Source organism: Pholcus phalangioides, unplaced genomic scaffold (genome assembly GCF_987345545.1).
Source record: "Pholcus phalangioides strain wild (caught in Gottingen) unplaced genomic scaffold, Ppha-v1.0 ptg000021l_1, whole genome shotgun sequence".
Taxonomy (NCBI): domain Eukaryota; kingdom Metazoa; phylum Arthropoda; class Arachnida; order Araneae; family Pholcidae; genus Pholcus; species Pholcus phalangioides.
The window spans coordinates 12,015,823-12,033,423 of record NW_028301614.1 but is presented as its reverse complement, the minus strand read 5'-3'; the positions used below and the strand labels follow the sequence as shown (position 1 = coordinate 12,033,423).

Below are 17,601 nucleotides of genomic sequence, written 5' to 3'. Positions count from 1 at the left end.
GCCCCCCACGCCCCCCCCCCCCCGTATCTCCGCCCATGTTCTACTGTATCTATGCGTGTAAAAAGGAAAGAAAGCTCCCACAAAGCAAAAACTCTCACGTCCTGTATCTATTCAGTAAAGATCCTGTCCCATGGGGGAAAATTTTCAACTGTCTTATCAGCTAGGATCAATTGTATAGCATTAGCCTTTGTCATCTTATTTACATCTTATTAACATAGGATTTTTTTTAACATGATAATTTCACACATGAATAGGAAATCCGATTGATCTGGAAAGGTATTTATGCTGACGTGTGAAGATTATAAGTTTATACAAATAGAACTATATAAGGTGTTAAGGCATTCAAATAAAACGCAGAAAAACTTGTTGTTTTTTTTTCCTTCAACTCTTACGGCCTAAATTTGAAAGAAAAAAACAGCTTGACAAATTTGACGGGACTACGGATCAGGCTGAATTAGAGAGTTAAGGTATCATACTACCTTTCTTGTCACTTTTCTTTGAAATGGTTCTGGAGTGAACTTTAAATACATTTTTTGATAGAAAGTGTCTCGAAATGGTGAAAACAGTGACAAATTTGGGCTATCTATTATATTTTTTATGAAATAGTCGTTTTTATGTGAAATTTTAGGCAAAATTTATGTGATATTCGAAACACGATTGCATAAAATTTTATAAATGAAAATGCTTTGTGATTTTTACAGTGCATTTAGCTGGTAATGTTGCAGGTTATGAACCAAAATTTAAAGGATTGCATGATATGTTCATAAGTTACACCAAAATATGTTTAAGTACGTGTGAATTTTTTGAAATTTCATCCTACATTTATAAAAGTGTCTATAAAACACCGTAATTCAAAAAATATATGTGATAGACCTTAGATTTTGGTTCATAGCCTCAACAATATATAGCAAAATATCATATTAAAATTTCGTAAAGATGCAATGCATCAATTTTTACAAATCATGTCACAAATTCAAGTAAAATGTCAAAAATAGCATTCTTCGTAAAAAACGTTTAAAGTCTTTATTCGCGTATTACTTGTATGCAAAAACGCAACGCTAAAGTGAACGTAACTTTGATTCTAAGCATCATACAAACAAAACAAGCCCGTTTTGGAATTACAACAAATAGGGCTTTTATAAAAAATAAAAAAATGAAAATCCATATTTTCTTCCAAAATGACATTTTCAACGTAGCGGATACCTTAACTCAATCAATTCTTTTTGAAAGAGGTGGTGGTGGTGTCTCTTTTCAATCCCACCAGTGTCCCTTTTTACGCCCTTCCCCAAAGGTAGGTTTTGCGGACGCCCATAAAGCAAGCAGTTCGTTCAAAGAAAATTGGCACTACTGTATTGACCGGAGCTGATCATAACTGAATGAGGCACAACTAAATTCTAGTAAGAGGAAGAATTTCAAGAAAGAAACAAGAATTTCCCATTTTGTGCCCGCCAAGTTATCTGTATTCGCCCATTAGTATAAACCTCTTACCATCGTGGCTTGTTATAGCCAACACCAGAGGTAAACACAAATAAGCATTTGGTTGTTTCAAATAATGCTTGTTCCGTGATCTCACACATTCCTACTTCCCCACGTTTTTCCTTTTTCCTCTCTCTTCTTTTCTACTTTTTGAGCCATGTGTGTTTCACAATGATTTTTGATGATTCAGTTTAACATTCATACTATTTGACAGGTTAAAATTAGTGAGTAAAAGCAAACCCCATAAGTACATTTATGATGGCTCTATTGAGTGAAGATGAATTCGATGAGAGAAGTTAACATCAAGTTCAGAGAGTGATTGCTCGTTTTCATCAGTTTCATCCAAATCTTAGGATGAACTCCAGATTGTAAGAGACTGGTGCAGACTTGTTGTAACGAAAACACCACCACCACCTCGATTCTACTTTAGTGGACCCCAAGGGCGGGGGGGGGGGACTTGGGGGTCTGGGCCCCCCCCCCCCCCCGAAATGTGAGAAAATGACCTAAAAAAGGGAAAAAGATGGCCAAATGTATTGTTCTATTACTTTGGTCCCCCCACCCGAAATGAAAGTGGTCCCCCCCCCCGAACAAAATTTCTGGCTACACCCCTGGTGGAACCCCAGGCATACAAGTCCCACTCTTAGGCATGGAGTTATTAAAAATATTGGGGGGGGGGGACTCAGGTCCCATACAATAAAACCTCATTTTTTCGACGCTGAATTGAGGGAATTGTTTAAGGCAAAAAAAAATTGGGTCTTTTTCTCAGGAGTACGATTTTTATGACCATGTTAGAGGAAATGGAAATGTGTATAGGCAGGGTCCTATTCCCATTTAACAAAATAAGCGGGTGCTTAGGCTAACTGCACACTACGGTTCGGCTAGTGCGGTTGATTTTATCAGCAACCGTGCAATTTCGCGTGGAACACACACTGCTGTTAGCAACCGGGGGTTTTCATTTTTTTTATGTCACGTGATATCTCTCTCGGGATTGGCTAAATTATTTTCGCCAAGCTGAAGTTGGCTACGATTATCATGCAAATTCATGCTCATAAGTTGCATTGCAGTAAAACACCTCTTAACGGACACCCCTCAGATGCGATCATCCCCTCTTTTATGGCCAAATAATAATTTACAGTTGTATAATATATAAAAGTATGTATTTCAAACTCCTGATTAACGGTCACCCCTCTTTCACGGACGAATTTTTTAGTCCTGTCGGTGTCCGCGAAAGAGAGGTTTTACTGTATATACCAATAAAAATTTTCAGGTAATTAAATTATTTAATTTTTTGTAACAATATTTGCTGTTCAAAATTAATTCGGAGCTGAAGAAAGACAACCCAAAAGTTGACCCATTTTTGACCACTCTTACAACTCGTGACCAAATCGCACAATTTTTTTTGTATATGATGACTGGTATTCAAATAACATATTTTTGAAGTTCCAAAAAATTGGACATGAATTTAGCACATAACGATATTACGATATTTTTTTAGGATATTTCGAAACCACGCGCGAGCTCTCCAACAATATTTTTCATATATTTCACTCAAAATCGCATTATTTTTTTTGAAGTAGTAATAAAGTTGACGATTTAACTCTTTGCTACTCTGAAAGCTCTCCAGTTAACTTGAGGAATAACATACACAACGATCTTAGCTCAATAAATATCTGGTTTAAAAATAATAAACTTGAATTAAAGGTAGATAAAACTAAATTTATGCCATTTGGTTATGACACTTTCAATGATTTCGGTGTCCAAAAATGCCATGGTATGACAGATGGTTGTACCTCGGTTTGTATATGCACAGTTGTCAAAAGAGTTGACACCTTTAAGTACTTGGGAATTTTAAAAATTATCAATTCAAAACTATTTTGGAAAACACATATTAACCATTTGAGTGTAGAATCAAATCAGACGCGCCGACATGAAGAGAACATTGGGCGGGGGGGCTGAAAGTTACTGGTCGTCATGTATATATGGGACTCAAGCGCGTACGCATGAGAGGGAGGGTGCATTGCATTATTTTTTCTGAAATTATTGGGAGGGGCTTAGCCCCCTTACAAAATTTATTGTGGTGCTGGCTCAAATGGCCACAGCCACTAGTTTTCTTCCCTAGGAATCAACATTAGGCATGAGTCCCGTATATACGAGACGACTAGCACCTTTCAGTGCCCCCATCCCCAAAAATCATGTCGGCACCCCTGTATATGTCTTTTAACTGATTAAACAAAATTATTTTATCTCAAGTTGCGGTGAAGCTATATACTTTCTGTGTAGTATAAAAAGTGTTGTGCAAGAAACTACTTTACAGGGTGAAACAATCAACTGAATTTTATTCATCATTTAATCAAATAGAATTTTTTGCTACAGTAAAATACAGTGAAACTTCGATATAACGATACTCTGTGGACCAAGAAAAAATATCATTGTAAAGGGGTTATCGTTATATCGAGAGGTAGCAGGCACCACCAAATTTATGTTGTTGCCATCTTTTCTAAATTGGCATTGTTAGAACCCCCATAAAATGGACACACACGAATATTTTTTCGAGGCAAAAAAAATTAATTGATTGGTCGATGAACAAAATTCAGTTGGTGGTTTCACTCTGCAAAGTAGTTTTTTGCAGAACCCTTTTGTGTACTACACAGTAATATGTAGCTCCATCGAAAGTTCATTATCACTTTCGGAGGATAGATGATGCAAAATACCGATGTAATTAAACTTCCTCGAACGAACAAAAACTGGTGAGGAATTTTAAAATGTATCGAGAAGATTTTGAGCGATTTTTTTTTTCTTATTTCACTCTCAACAATACCTTCATTAAATTACTCATTTCTCGGATAATTAACTTATTGTGGATATTTTGATTTTTAAAATATAAATTCACACGTCTACAAAATACATAAATTATTTTTAAATAAAATAGATGTATGTGTTGTGTGTTAGATCAGATGTCATAAGCAAAAAATATTTATCTTGATACTTGAACACGTATTATTCTGCAATCATTGTTGGTGTGACAGTGCTAGAAAAATCGGGAAAAAAATTAGACGCCAAGATTTTATTTCCCGACAAAATCGCCCGAAATAGCGGTTTTTTTTTTACTTCTCTGGGATTTACGGACCCCTTCCCATGCTGGCAGACATGTTAACAATTTCCAATAGTTTTATGCTGTCCTCAGACTTCAATTCAGTTATCGTAAGTAAAAAATTAGGCGACAATGTCAACTTATACGCCATGGAGACCGTGAGCATGGGATTTGTCAAGCGGTGGACTAGCAGTATTATTATTACTTCCTCATTTAATATCATTGTATGAATTCAACAAAGTGTGAGTCAAGAAGATTCCCAGTTATGTTTTATTTCCTATTTCGCAGATCGGTATGCTAATCAATTTGTAAATTCTGGAAAATTCGAACGGTCTAATACTATCATAGTGGTTCTCAAAGTGTGCGTCACGGTGAACTGGCGGCATTGATGAGTGCTTGTTCAGTGACCTCCCTCCGAAATGTGAGAAAATGACCGAAAAAAGGGGAAAAGATGGAGAAATCTATTATTCTATCACTTTGGTGTCTCCTCCCCCCCCCCCCCCCCCCGGAACGAAATTTCTGGCTACGGGCCTGCTACCCACGTCTCAAATTTCATTTTTAAAGTTCCACTTCGCTATCGCGCAAGATTCTCATGCTTTCAGTGATATTTGGCAGTCAATAGTTGGCAACTTTGGTTATTCTCAGCATCACTTTTGTCGATGATTGGCAAATGTTTCGTATTTGGAATCCAAATCTGTCATATTTTTTCTTCGAGAAAATATGGTCAGTCTATCCATATGAAACATCGTTTGCAGTTTCGTCACGATATCAATTCATAACCTCGTTCATCACCGCAATAAGATGTGTTGTAGGTGGCGGCGCTTTCACCGAAAAATATAAGCGTGTTTACTTTGTGTGGGTTTGATGCAGATAATGGAGATTTTTAAAAGCAGGTTTAGAAAGTAAACTTTTTAGATATTGAATGATATTTTAAGGTTAGCAAACTTGAAACTTTTCAATCGCTCTCATTGGTATTTTAGGATGTGTGGCACGGCGGAACTGAGATCCTTCATAAAATCGAACGAGGGAGAACGTGGCCGCGGATATGTGGAATGGCTATCCCATAATCCCCTGCGGCGGGCGCATGCGTCATCATCGGCTCGTTGGTCTCGGCGGCGGAGTTGGTGTATCACTGTAGAAAATGGCGGCCGTGAAGTCGTTGGAAGACATGCTGTCTTCCGAAGTGGACGAGTCGGTCATAAGTGCACTAGTCGGGTCCCTTGAGTCTCAGTTATCGTCATCGCCTAGTCAGCCGCAGCAGCAAGACGCAACATCGGTCAACCATGTGAACATTGTGGATGGTGCCGCGGTTCGTCGCGTGGACGGCGGCGGCCCGAAGCACGCAGTCAACAATTCCGGAGGAGGAAACCTGCCCGCCGTCAACGCCGCCAGTAAATCGTTGCCCAATGCAACATTTGATGCATCCCAATGCGTGTCGCCGAACGTTCTGGTTACTCTGCCTGGTGCGTTACCAGCCAGCGGTTACATAACCCAAGTCACTGGACCCACTCAGCAGACCTACTTCGCTCCCGTGGCTTGCAATTCCCCGCTGAATAGTACGTCCAGCAAAACTCTTACCACCGCTAATAATCAGGACATCAAAATAGTGTACGCGAGCCAACCTCAAGTAGTTGTAACGAATTCTACCGTGTTATGCAGCGGCATCAAGTCCGCGATCCACAACGGTGCTGCCAGCGTGCCAATGATCGCGTTAAGGCCGACTATGCCTATTGCAACTGCGAGCGGCAACCCCGCTGTGGTCAGCACAACCTCTTCCATGAGTACTATACACGACTTTGCCAACATTGCTTCTCAGCAAGCCCCCATTGCCATAACCAGTACGAGCGTGTGTACCACAGTCACAAATACTCTGGTTACGCAGTGTAGCAAAATAAATGGCAAACAGGTAGCGAGGATGCAGTTGCGTAATGAAAAAAACTCTGATAAAATCAGTGTTAAAAGTAATGTGATAGCCGTTGCCACTAGAACTCAAGATTCTGCATTACCTGTTAGTTGTGCTGCGACGTCTCAAACAAACATCGTAGTGACCACTATGCCAAAAACACAATCTCAGTTGAGTCATGTTAATGTTGTTTCTCAAGTAGTCTCAAATGCTAGCCTTCTACCACCAGGTGTTCAGATCATAAACGTCAATCCGAGACTTGCTGCTCCAAGTTTGACTGCGGCTAAGGCTCTTGCTCCTAGAGTACTCTTATCCAATCAGTTACGGATTGCAACTTCGCCTCAGATTATCACCACTAGACCTGGAGTTGTGGGACAAGTATGACTTTTTACCGTTTTACTCTTGTTTTTTTCCTTTGCTCAAGTTTACTTTGTTTTGTTGTATTATTTTTATATAACCCTATAAAAGGTATATGCACATTGGAGAAACGTATTTTGGAAGAATATAAAATATATCAATGATATGAGCATTTATAATGTTCTGGTTTGCTTTAATACTAACTGGTATGTTTTAATGTAAAAAATTTACTATTTTGCCCTTACCAAACATTCCCAGTGCATAGCTATCGTTCCATTCAGAATTATTGTCTCAATGAAAATATCCATCCTGGTGCTATATTGTGTACATTGTCAATGGTGACTTGAATTGTCATTGCTGTGTTGAGCCTGGCTTGAGTAGCAAGTGTCTACAATAGTGTCAGTGATCCAGATTCCATGACAATTGTTGAGTATGTTTCTTCAAATGTGAGTATCCAGTGAATATGAACAAATTGCCTCCATTTATGAGAATCGAATCAATAAAATGTAATGATATGCGATATATTCTCTTGAAGTAGGACTGTAGTTCGTGAATCCAATCAATATGCATTCATCAAATGCTAAGAAATTTGACACCTTAATTAAAGTTCACTTTCAGACCTTAATCTGCTTTCAGTGATAGGAAAGGCGTATTTTTTAAGGTAGATGCATTCATACCTTTCAGCATCATTAATGCCGTTGCTCAAAGTCAAACTTGCAATGATCGACAATTCAAAACAAAAGGAAGGGAATGTTGACAAGTGTTGTCTGTGTTTACACAGTGAATGTCACCACAAATGTTTTTCTGTGGTTCCCAACTTCGAGGTGTGAATGTGAGCCGATCTTCCCATTAAAAAGTCTCGCTACAAAGAGCAAGAAGCCAACAACTGTATTATTCAATCATTACACTTCACTTCTAAAATATAGGTGAAAGCACTGAGATAGGCATTGAGTTCGGTTTGAAAGAAAGAAAAGTGAATGTCACCAATTTACCCTAAAGCAGAATGTTTTGCATTGTTCTGCAATAAGCCATGGTTCCCAGGAACCTAGAAAGTCGGGAAAATATGAAATATTTGTGTCAAAAGTCAGGAAAAATTCTAAATACTTGGGAAAAGTCTGAAGGGTAAAAATCTGAAGGTGTTTTTTGTCTAGTACTAATGATGATATTCCGAAAGATAAAAAAAGGGGAAAACTTTACAAGAAAAATTGGATATATTGGCTACGCTTGGCAAAAGTAAGTCAATTGCTGCGGTGGCTCACCATTACGGAATCAACAAATCCATGGCAAGATATGTCAAGAAAAAGGAATCAGAAATTCGATCAGTCGTGGCTGTAGCTGCACCTGTGGCAGCAAAAACTTTGCATTGCCTATAGAATCCATGTGTTTCTCATATCAAAAATGCTGGGGTTTTTTTTATGGGTACAAGACTGTTACAAAGAAGGTAGTCCAATTTATTGTAATATTATAATAGGAAGAGACAAAAAGATTAATTTACTCTCCTATAAAGGGAGGGGGCTAGTGAAACGTCTATTTCATTCACGAACCCACCTTCCAACAGAGAGCACTGTCATAAAATTTTGTACTGTTCTTAAACTCCAATTTAACAATTGCATATGAAATATTTTAGGTAACAATACTAAAATTTCCTAGTTGCCATTGTGACTTGGTGCCTGGGATTTGTCAAGCACTGCCCAGACCAAATAAATGTTCGACAATGGTGGTCCCCAAAGCAGGATATGTCAAAACCTATGATGTATGTCATAGAAAAGATAAGAGCAATCAGTTCTATTTGTATCAAACCGTACATTCTGTATCTATTTGTATCATTGATTTGTATGATTGATTGTAAAACCGTCTATTTATATCATTCCTCTACGGAATTTCTAACACTGGGATGTGCGTGTAAGCATTGTGAACCAAATGTGAAGTTTGTTTCTGTGTAATGCTTGTTATATATAGTTCTGCCATCAATCTTTCTAACTATGGGTGAAATGTAATGATTGAACAACTGTTCTGTTGTAAGCCTGTTGCTCTTTGTGGTGAGAGTTTTTAATGGGAAGATCGGCTCACATTTGCATCTCGTAGTTCGGAAGCACAGAAAACAGACTTCAGCTGGCCATCACTGTGGCTACAGTGGGGTTCAAACCTGGGTCCTCGCAATTGAGTCCATCACTATAGCACTTGACCACTACAGCGGCATATCTCATCGGTGCTAATGCGGAACGAATCTTGAAGAATTTTAAGAAAAGTGTAGAAAACACAATTATGGGAATGTTTACAGCAGGGTTTAAGCTGGATAAAAAAAATTCCTTTCACAAAAAAGTGAAAATTGGGGGAAAAGCTTTAGTAAAATGCTACAATACTAATGTAATGATTGATGGTTGGATGTCTACTCATTTATGCAAAAGTGGTTATTATTTTTTTCACCTTCTACGATTTTATTTCGCATTTTGCGAAAAATACGACTGTAGCTTAAACCCTGGTTTACAGAAGAACATTTTCAGTCAGCCAAAGGTTCATTGCAGAACAATGCAAAACATTCTGCTTCACGAATGGGAGCAATTGTACAAAATAATAACACATGAATTAGGGAAAAATTTCTAATAGGTTTTTTTGTCACAGAAAATATTTTAAATAAATAACTAGTCAGTGTATCGCCACTTTTGATCACCCCTCATATTTCTGGGCTAACAATTATTACAAAAGTTTGGTTTTGGAATGAAGTTATTCAATTTAACTTTTAATTTAAAAAAAAGGCATGCTGAAACTTTCATTTTACGTTTCTAGTTTTCTTATATTATTGGTTTTTGCTTGACAATTTTGCATGGAATAGCTTTAGAAAAAAAAAATTGAAGTAATCACACACACACACAAAGCATGAATTACGAGCGCAATATTAAGTAGCATTTGTATGAAGATGTGCATGAAAAAAATTTATGAAATCTGATATCAGGATGTGCATTACAAGCATGAATGAATTGCCCTGCCCTATGGAATTTTAAAACACCTCTTTTGCTATCATCGGTGGGACAAAAAAAATTCATCTGTAAAAGAGGTGACTGTTAATCAGGGGTTTGAAATGTATATTTTTATTATACAGGGTAAAATTATAATTTGGCTGTAAAAGAGGAGTTTTACTATATTTGAGTACGTAATATACAACCTCTGACAATAAAGTTCGGTGAATGAAGTCAGAATGGCCGATCTGGCAACACTGGCGAAGCAAAACGCTGCACATGTGTAGCGGCAGGTGTTGACCATCTGCCGCCACCGTTGTTCAGTTGAGCGTCGTTTCTGTTCCGTGAAAGACTTGTTTTACAATGTGCTTGCTTAGTGCATTGGTTCTTAACTGAGAACAGGAAAATGAACGAACAAAAGATCAATTTAAAGTTTTGTTTTAAGCTTGGCAAGACACCGAAAGAAACTCACTCGATGCTGGTACGTGTTTATGAAGATCAAGTGCTGTCCATGAAGTGTATGTACGATTGGTTCGCCCATTTTAGAGGCCAAGAAAGTGTTTCTGACAACCCCCGTAGCGGAAGACAGGCGACCTCCGTCAGTGACGAAAACATTGAGAAAGTGATGAAAATGATCACGAAAGATCGTCGATTAATTGTGCGCATGATAGCTGATGAACTGCAGATTAACCGTGAATCCGTGCGACAAATCGTTACCCAGAATTTAGGGATGCGAAAGGCGTGTTGTCTTGTGCCACATCACTTGACTGAGGATCAGAAGCAGGCACATTTACAGGCTTCACAGGATTTTGTCGAAACGGCGGATGCCATTCACTGTCCATGAAGTGTGTGTACAAGTGGTTCGTCCGTTTTAGAGAAGGCCAGGAAAGTGTTTCTAAACGTGTATCCACAAGGAATTTCTACCTGAGGGAACGACGAATGCTGCAAGGTACATTCAGATTTTGACCCGTTTCATGAAACGTCTACACAAGATACGACCTCAGTACGCACAACAAGGTTCATGGTTTCTTGTTCACGACAATGCTCGCCCTCACACAGCCAATATCGTCAAACAGTTCCTGGCAAAAAAGGGGGGTGCAAATTGAACATCCACCATACTCGCCAGATCTCAATTCTCCAGACTTTTTCCTATTCCCACGACTCGAACTCGCTTTGAAAGGAAAGAGATTTGACGATATTCCTGACATCCAACGAAATGTGACGAGGCTTTTGAACTCCATCCCAAAAGAAGACTTCTTGCAAAGTTTCCAGGACATGTATAGGAGATTTCAGCGGTGCATAGTAATGGGAGGTGACTATTTCGAAGGACAGTAAGGTAACTTTCGTTAATGTTACAGGACTATTCACCGAACTTTATTGTCAGAAGTTGTATTATATAGTCGGACACACATATACAACGAATGCTCATATTATGAATGTCCACATATAACAAATGTTTTCCCATGTCCTGTAAATTTTATACTGCTTATAACTAGGGGTCCAGATGTTAACATTTACATTTTTTTAAGCATTTTTCTGTTTTTCTTCACACTTATGGTATTTCTTGACATTTTCAGGGGTTATTTTTCATTTAAAATTTTGACAATGGATTGAAAAAATTATATGAATACTGATTGCATTGAGCACTTATGGAAAAATTACCTTGAATTTCTTAGAAAATAGTAAAACATATATTTGTGGTTTTCCAACCATAGACATACACAGAATTTCTAATTGTGATGTTCATTTTTCACTGCAAAAATCCCAACATCGCTCAGTATGGCAGTCATGGTCCCCACATCTTGCAGCAGTGTCTCCAGACTAGGATCTTTCACGGCTGTTTAATAGTTTATAGTGTGTGAAAACGAAAAATGATAATTGTCTCGGGAGTCCTTTCAGCCCACCTTTGTGGAGGGGTGCATAATATCAATGTTCTTAACCGGTTCATGAATTATAGGTCCAAAAACCATTGTTGCCCGATATTTTTTGCCGATTTGGGGCATTTGCCTTGCTCTGACGAAATTTTAAAGTAGCCTATCGTTCAAGTTGGGTCCCATTTGGTATATATGTAAAATTTGGTGACGATCGAACAAAAATTATAGATTTGTATAGAGAACATACAGACACACAGAAAATCAATTTTATATGTATAGATTTTGTAGCGAGTCTGACTATTATGCATCTGATTTTAGATAACACCTAGTAGTGTCTTGGCATTATTTTTTCTTCCTAGAGTTAAAGCAGTTGTGTAATTTGGTATTCCACCTCATTTTGAGAATTTTTCTTTAAAATTACTATGATTAAGATGAAATCTGTTCCCCCCCCCCCAACCAAGTATTCATGAATAGCGGTGACTAATAGCAGAGAGGTGTTCATCTCTAATTTTCATCGCTGGAGTTTATAAAAAATAAAAATTGTATCCAGAATAAGATATATTAAGATAGATATTCTGCTTCTAAGATATGGTGATTTCGAAGATCTTAACTATATCAAATATTGACCAAACAATTAAAATCTGATTCTTGCTTCTTTGAGTATGTATGAAACATTAAATTGTTTACGTGACCTGCTTACATGCGTAAAAGACTTAGTAGTTCACTGAATATTAAGTTGTCAAGTACTTCAAACTATATGCAGATGATAAGGGTTTACGTGCCGCTTAGTTGGTGATTTATATAGTTATTTAGTAAATAAACCTGATTCTATTTTGGTTAAGTAGACCTATGCTCATGCACCAGTGGACCTTCTATGAAAATCATCCAATCAGCTTTTACAAAATCCACTTAACGCTTGTGAGCAATTTTTTGAGAACTTCCCAGCTTAAAATTTAGTTAACCACTAAATCACTTTACGCATGTAAATTGGCCTTAATACCTGAGTCTGTAAGATATGTTGGTTGCTAGATTGGTAGAATAGCTGTGTTTTCTTCAGGTCTAGGTCAATTCGTCGCGGTACAAATTTGTCGCAGACTCATTTTGCCGCGGTACAAATTTGTTGTAGGCTTATTTCGTCACGGTACAAATTTGTCACACTCATTCCGTCACAGTACAAATTTGTCGTAATCTCATTCCGTCGTGGTACAAATTTTCCGCAGACTCATTTAATCGCGACAAATTTGAATTGCTTTAAAATTCATATGTTTGTTGTGATCTTATAAATAGGGTAATTGCTTTAGGCGTAAAAAATGGAACTAATTTTTTTTCTCATTTATTGGAAATGTTCCCATCTGTTTTAATTTTTTACAAATGAAGGAAAGTATTCATTGAAGTCATTAAATTTTTAAAATTTGATTTTTACCATATAAGCCGCATTTCTGTCGGAATTTCCATTTCTCGTAGTGAGGGGCGTTGGGAGCTCACCCAAATAATAAATTGAGATCAAATAAATTTTGAAAATTTAGTTTCCATTGTATAAGCCGCGCTTCCCACTTTCTGTATTTCCATTTCTTGCAGCGAGGGGCGTTGGGGGGGTGCAATGTGGCCCTCTCAGCACTATTTCCTTAATTCACTATTAAATGTATCCATGCAGAGAATATATCTTTCAGGAATTTTTTATGACAATGTGTCTAAGTTTTATGTGTAACAGCTGCGAAAAGTCTTATTTTCAAATTATTTTTTTGCAATGCAATGCACATTTCAAATCACTTTGTATTATCACACCGAAATAATATTCAAACACTCCGACCATAGGCACCAGAACTGGGGGCTGATGCTATTTGAGCCCCCCTTCCCCCCAACTCCAATAACTCATGAATATACAATGCAATGCACCATTTCGCCTCCTGAGTACGGGTTTGAGTCTCTTATAAACGGAATGAATGGCAATTTTCAGCCCCACCTCCTCAATGTTTCTTTCGTGTCGGCACCTTTGACTGGCCAAGGATGCCAGAAGTGTTTGGAACTTGTGAGTAAATTTGAGAGTGAGTAACTTGTGTATTACTTGTGAGTAAATTTGAGAGTGAGTAACTTGTGTATTACTTGTGAGTAAATTTGAGAGTGAGTAACTTGTGTATTACTTGTGAGTAAATTTGAGAGTGAGTAACTTGTGTATTACTTGTGAGTAAATTTGAGAGTGAGTAACTTGTGTATTACTTGTGAGTAACGTGTCTTGATCTTGAAGTAAGAAATTCTGATTTCTGAATCATTTCTCTGGGTGCTCATACCCATTCCATAAAGTACCCTGGACATCCACAGCATCCGTCTCTGACAGCACTGCAAATGTCAATCAATTTTTGATTTTTTTTTTCAACTCTAAAGTAACAACTCTCGAGTGAAAAGAATGAAATCAGACTTTTAATTAGCCCATTGTATGTAACTTCATGTACATGACACTCGAAATTAAAATTACAATATCAATTGCATTTAAAAATTTAACTGCATATAAAAATTTAATTATATTTGAAAATTTGGTTATAAAAATTTGAAATGTTAATTTGGGGAATATCATACAAACCAAAATTTTTCCACATGATATTGAAATTTTATCACAGAAAAAATCAATTATTTAACATTTCAAATTTTTATAACCAAATTTTCAAATATAATTAAACTTTTATATGCAGTTAAATTTTTAAATGTAATTGATATTGTAATTTTAAATAATTGATTTTTGCTGTGATAAAATTCCAATATCATGTGGAAAAATTTCGGTTTGTATGATATTCCCCAAATCACAGTGAGCCTATCTTTCACGGTAAATTTCTATCTGGCCCACGGGCTCGAGAGTCCCCCCCCCCCCTTCGAGAGTCGCCAACATTTACCATCACAGTATCTCCATAAGAACCTGAAATATTTAATTAATTAATAATTCAATTAAATTAATACTTAATTTTCATCGTATAAGCCGCACGTCCCGCTTTTGTTGGGATTTCTATTTCTCACAGCGAAGGGAGTTGGGCGCAGATCAAGGGTGGAAATGTACAGTGCTTATGAATAACGATTCGATGAAGTTTTCATAATGCCCACAGGATGAGCACCAACAAAGACCATATAATCACCAATAAGAAAGATAACTACGGGTCAGTCGCATAGATATAATATAACCATTAATCTTATGTTTATGGTCAGTCGCATATCTTTGACTGGCTTGTTTGAATATTTTCACATAGTTTTCATTAGTGTCTAAGCTTTTGGTACAAGGTTGGTGTGCATGGTCTACGGCTCCAGTCAACGATTAGTAAAAATTTCTACTTACAATACAAGTGAATTAATATTAACAGACAATGTAAGATTATGTTCAGAGTTATATTTCCTAGGTGGGGAGGGTATGTGTGGGCTTTATCCCAAGATGACAAGTTCAAGTGAAAGGGCGTGACCAAAATTAAGTAATTGGTGATCAAGAACATGAATTAGAAAGGAAGAAGGAAGGCAAGGTTTGAATGGCCCACAGGTGGGAAAACTATAAATCCGCCTCTGATTATAGCCTACATTTATTAGGATAATTTTAATTTTAAAAACAATTCGTATCGTACATATAAACACTCCACAATATCTAAACCTTTATTTACTTATTTTCAGTGCTTTGAGTACCATTTTATTTAAACACTTATATAACCTGAATATCGCAGTAAAAACCCGATGATTTATAGAATAATAAGTGATGGTATTTTGAACTACCATAATTTTTTTCTTTTTTTTTTAAAGATGCGTAGAAGATTTCAATTTATTGAAATTGAATTCAAACAATTTAATTTTAAAAAGTACTACATTATTTTTTGTCATCTGTGTAACCTGTATCTCTCTTTAAGATACAACAAAAAACTCAAAGAAAATTAATAATAGGCTAATTCATTGAATTGCATTAAAAGTTTTTCTAATTTCGGAACATGAATTATGGGGGAAAAACTTTTAAGCACACACGTAAACCAACATATCATTTCCACGTTCGGTTTTGCAATATTCGATGTTTATGCCAACAGAAATATGTAGACCAAGCACACCAACCTTGTTCCAACAGCTTAGACGCTAATGAAAACTATGTGAAAATATTCAAACAAGCCACCCAAAGATCTGCGGCTGATTATAAACATAAGATTAATGGTTATATTATATCTATGCGACTGACCCATAGTCATCTTTTTTATTGGTGATTACATTGCCTTTGTCGGTGCTGATCCTGTGGGCATTATGAAAACTTCATTGAATCGTCATTCATAAAAAGCACTGTACATTTCTACCCTTGATCTGTGCCCAACTCCCTTCGCCGTGAGAAATAGAAATCCCAACAAAAGCGGGAAGTTCGGCTTATACGGTGAAAATTAAATATTAATTTAATTGAATTATTAATTAATTAAATATTTCAGGTTCTTATAGAGATACTGTAATGGGGCAGATAGAAATTTACCGTTAAAGATAGGCTCACTGTAATTTTGGGGAATATCATACAAACCGAAATTTTTCCACATGATATTGAAATTTTATCACAGAAAAAATCAATTATTTAACATTTCAAATTTTTATAACCAAATTTTCAAATATAATTAAACTTTTATATGCAGTTAAATTTTTAAATGTAATTGATATTGTAATTTTAATTTCGATGACCTTTCTGCATTGACAAAAATTAATTATTTTCAGTTAACTGTGTGTATACTTTTGTTCATGTTTTTATTTCACGTGTAAGATAAAAACCTACATACAAGCTCGCATGGAACATGTACAGTGAAGAATCGACGGTTCGACGAATTGATTCTGCGCTGTAATACATAAATTGACGTCACGATGAATTGACACGGCGGCAAACTTGTACAGCTACGAATTGGAGATGCGACGAATTTGTATCGCGACGAATTGGATCTGCAACAAATTTGTACCGCGACGAATTGACACTGCGACAAATTTGTACCGCGACGAATTGCCACTGCAACAAATTTGTACCGCGACAAGTTGAGTGCGCAAATTGACCGGCTACGGTTTTCTTCAATAAATAAGTCTGTTATCAATCCTAATCTTTAATAAGCTATATTGCATTATATCCTTCTGTTACAATATGATATAACAAACATCATAGCTGCATGATTGTTGTTAAAATTGAAATTTATTCTGTTTATTTTAATTTTATGATTTTATTATCTTGCATGAAATCCTATTTTAAATCTCTGGAGTTTTTATCGACAGATGCATGCGAGAGCTCCGATGCCTGCACCCAAACTTTTCCATGTTCCCGCTAATAAGGTAAGAAAGCTGTGTTATATGTTGTGGTAAGCAAAGAAATTTTCATTTGAATGGGGAACAAAGTCATTTTGACCAATGAATGTTTTAATTCTTAGTTTTGTATTTGCAAGAGAGAAATAGCTAATATCCCATTTTAAAATTTAAAAAGAATTCATACCCTACATTTTTTTTTTTTTAATTTTTTTTCATTTCTGATTTTTAGTTGTTTCAATGCATTATTTGAAATATTTTGTTTTAGGGCTTTAGTTTCAATAGAAATGTTTTTGGGTTTTGAATAAAGCTTTTTTTCCCCATGTGTAATGTACTGTATGTTACGGTAAATGTAATAAATCTGGTGGTTATGCATAATCATCAATAAAAATCTGGCAATTATGCGTAATCACAGATTCATCTCATTTATCGTGACATATAGGCCTTGTGTAGAGTATTCAATAATTAGGGGAACCCTGTTTAATTAACGAGAATACAGCAGTAAGCTATGACTTGGTTGTCCGTGGAAAGTTTTATTTGCCCTAGGCGTCTGAAAGTTTAACCTACACCATATTTACTCAAATCTAACACTCGCCTAATTTCTTATCTGCAATAATGTACATTTTTTAAAAAATTACCACTGATTCTGACCTGCACTCATATAAATGGGTATGA

General features: G+C 36.5%; 1 protein-coding gene across 3 annotated transcripts in view; it reads left to right on the top strand.

Moving 5' to 3' along the window:
- Positions 1-5,620: 5,620 nt before the first annotated feature.
- The window catches only part of LOC149070627 (transcription initiation factor TFIID subunit 4-like), a 66,065-nt gene continuing 54,084 nt past the window's right edge, over positions 5,621-17,601 (top strand). For 2 of the 3 annotated variants that reach the window (XM_089248869.1, XM_089248871.1), the window contains exons 1-2: positions 5,621-6,848; positions 16,900-16,956. In XM_089248869.1, coding sequence (XP_089104995.1) covers positions 5,709-6,848; positions 16,900-16,956 — 1,197 coding nt within the window. In that variant the 5' untranslated portion in view covers positions 5,621-5,708. The remainder of the gene's footprint in view (positions 6,849-16,899; positions 16,957-17,601) is intronic. The other variant, XM_089248870.1, reaches the window with a different exon arrangement.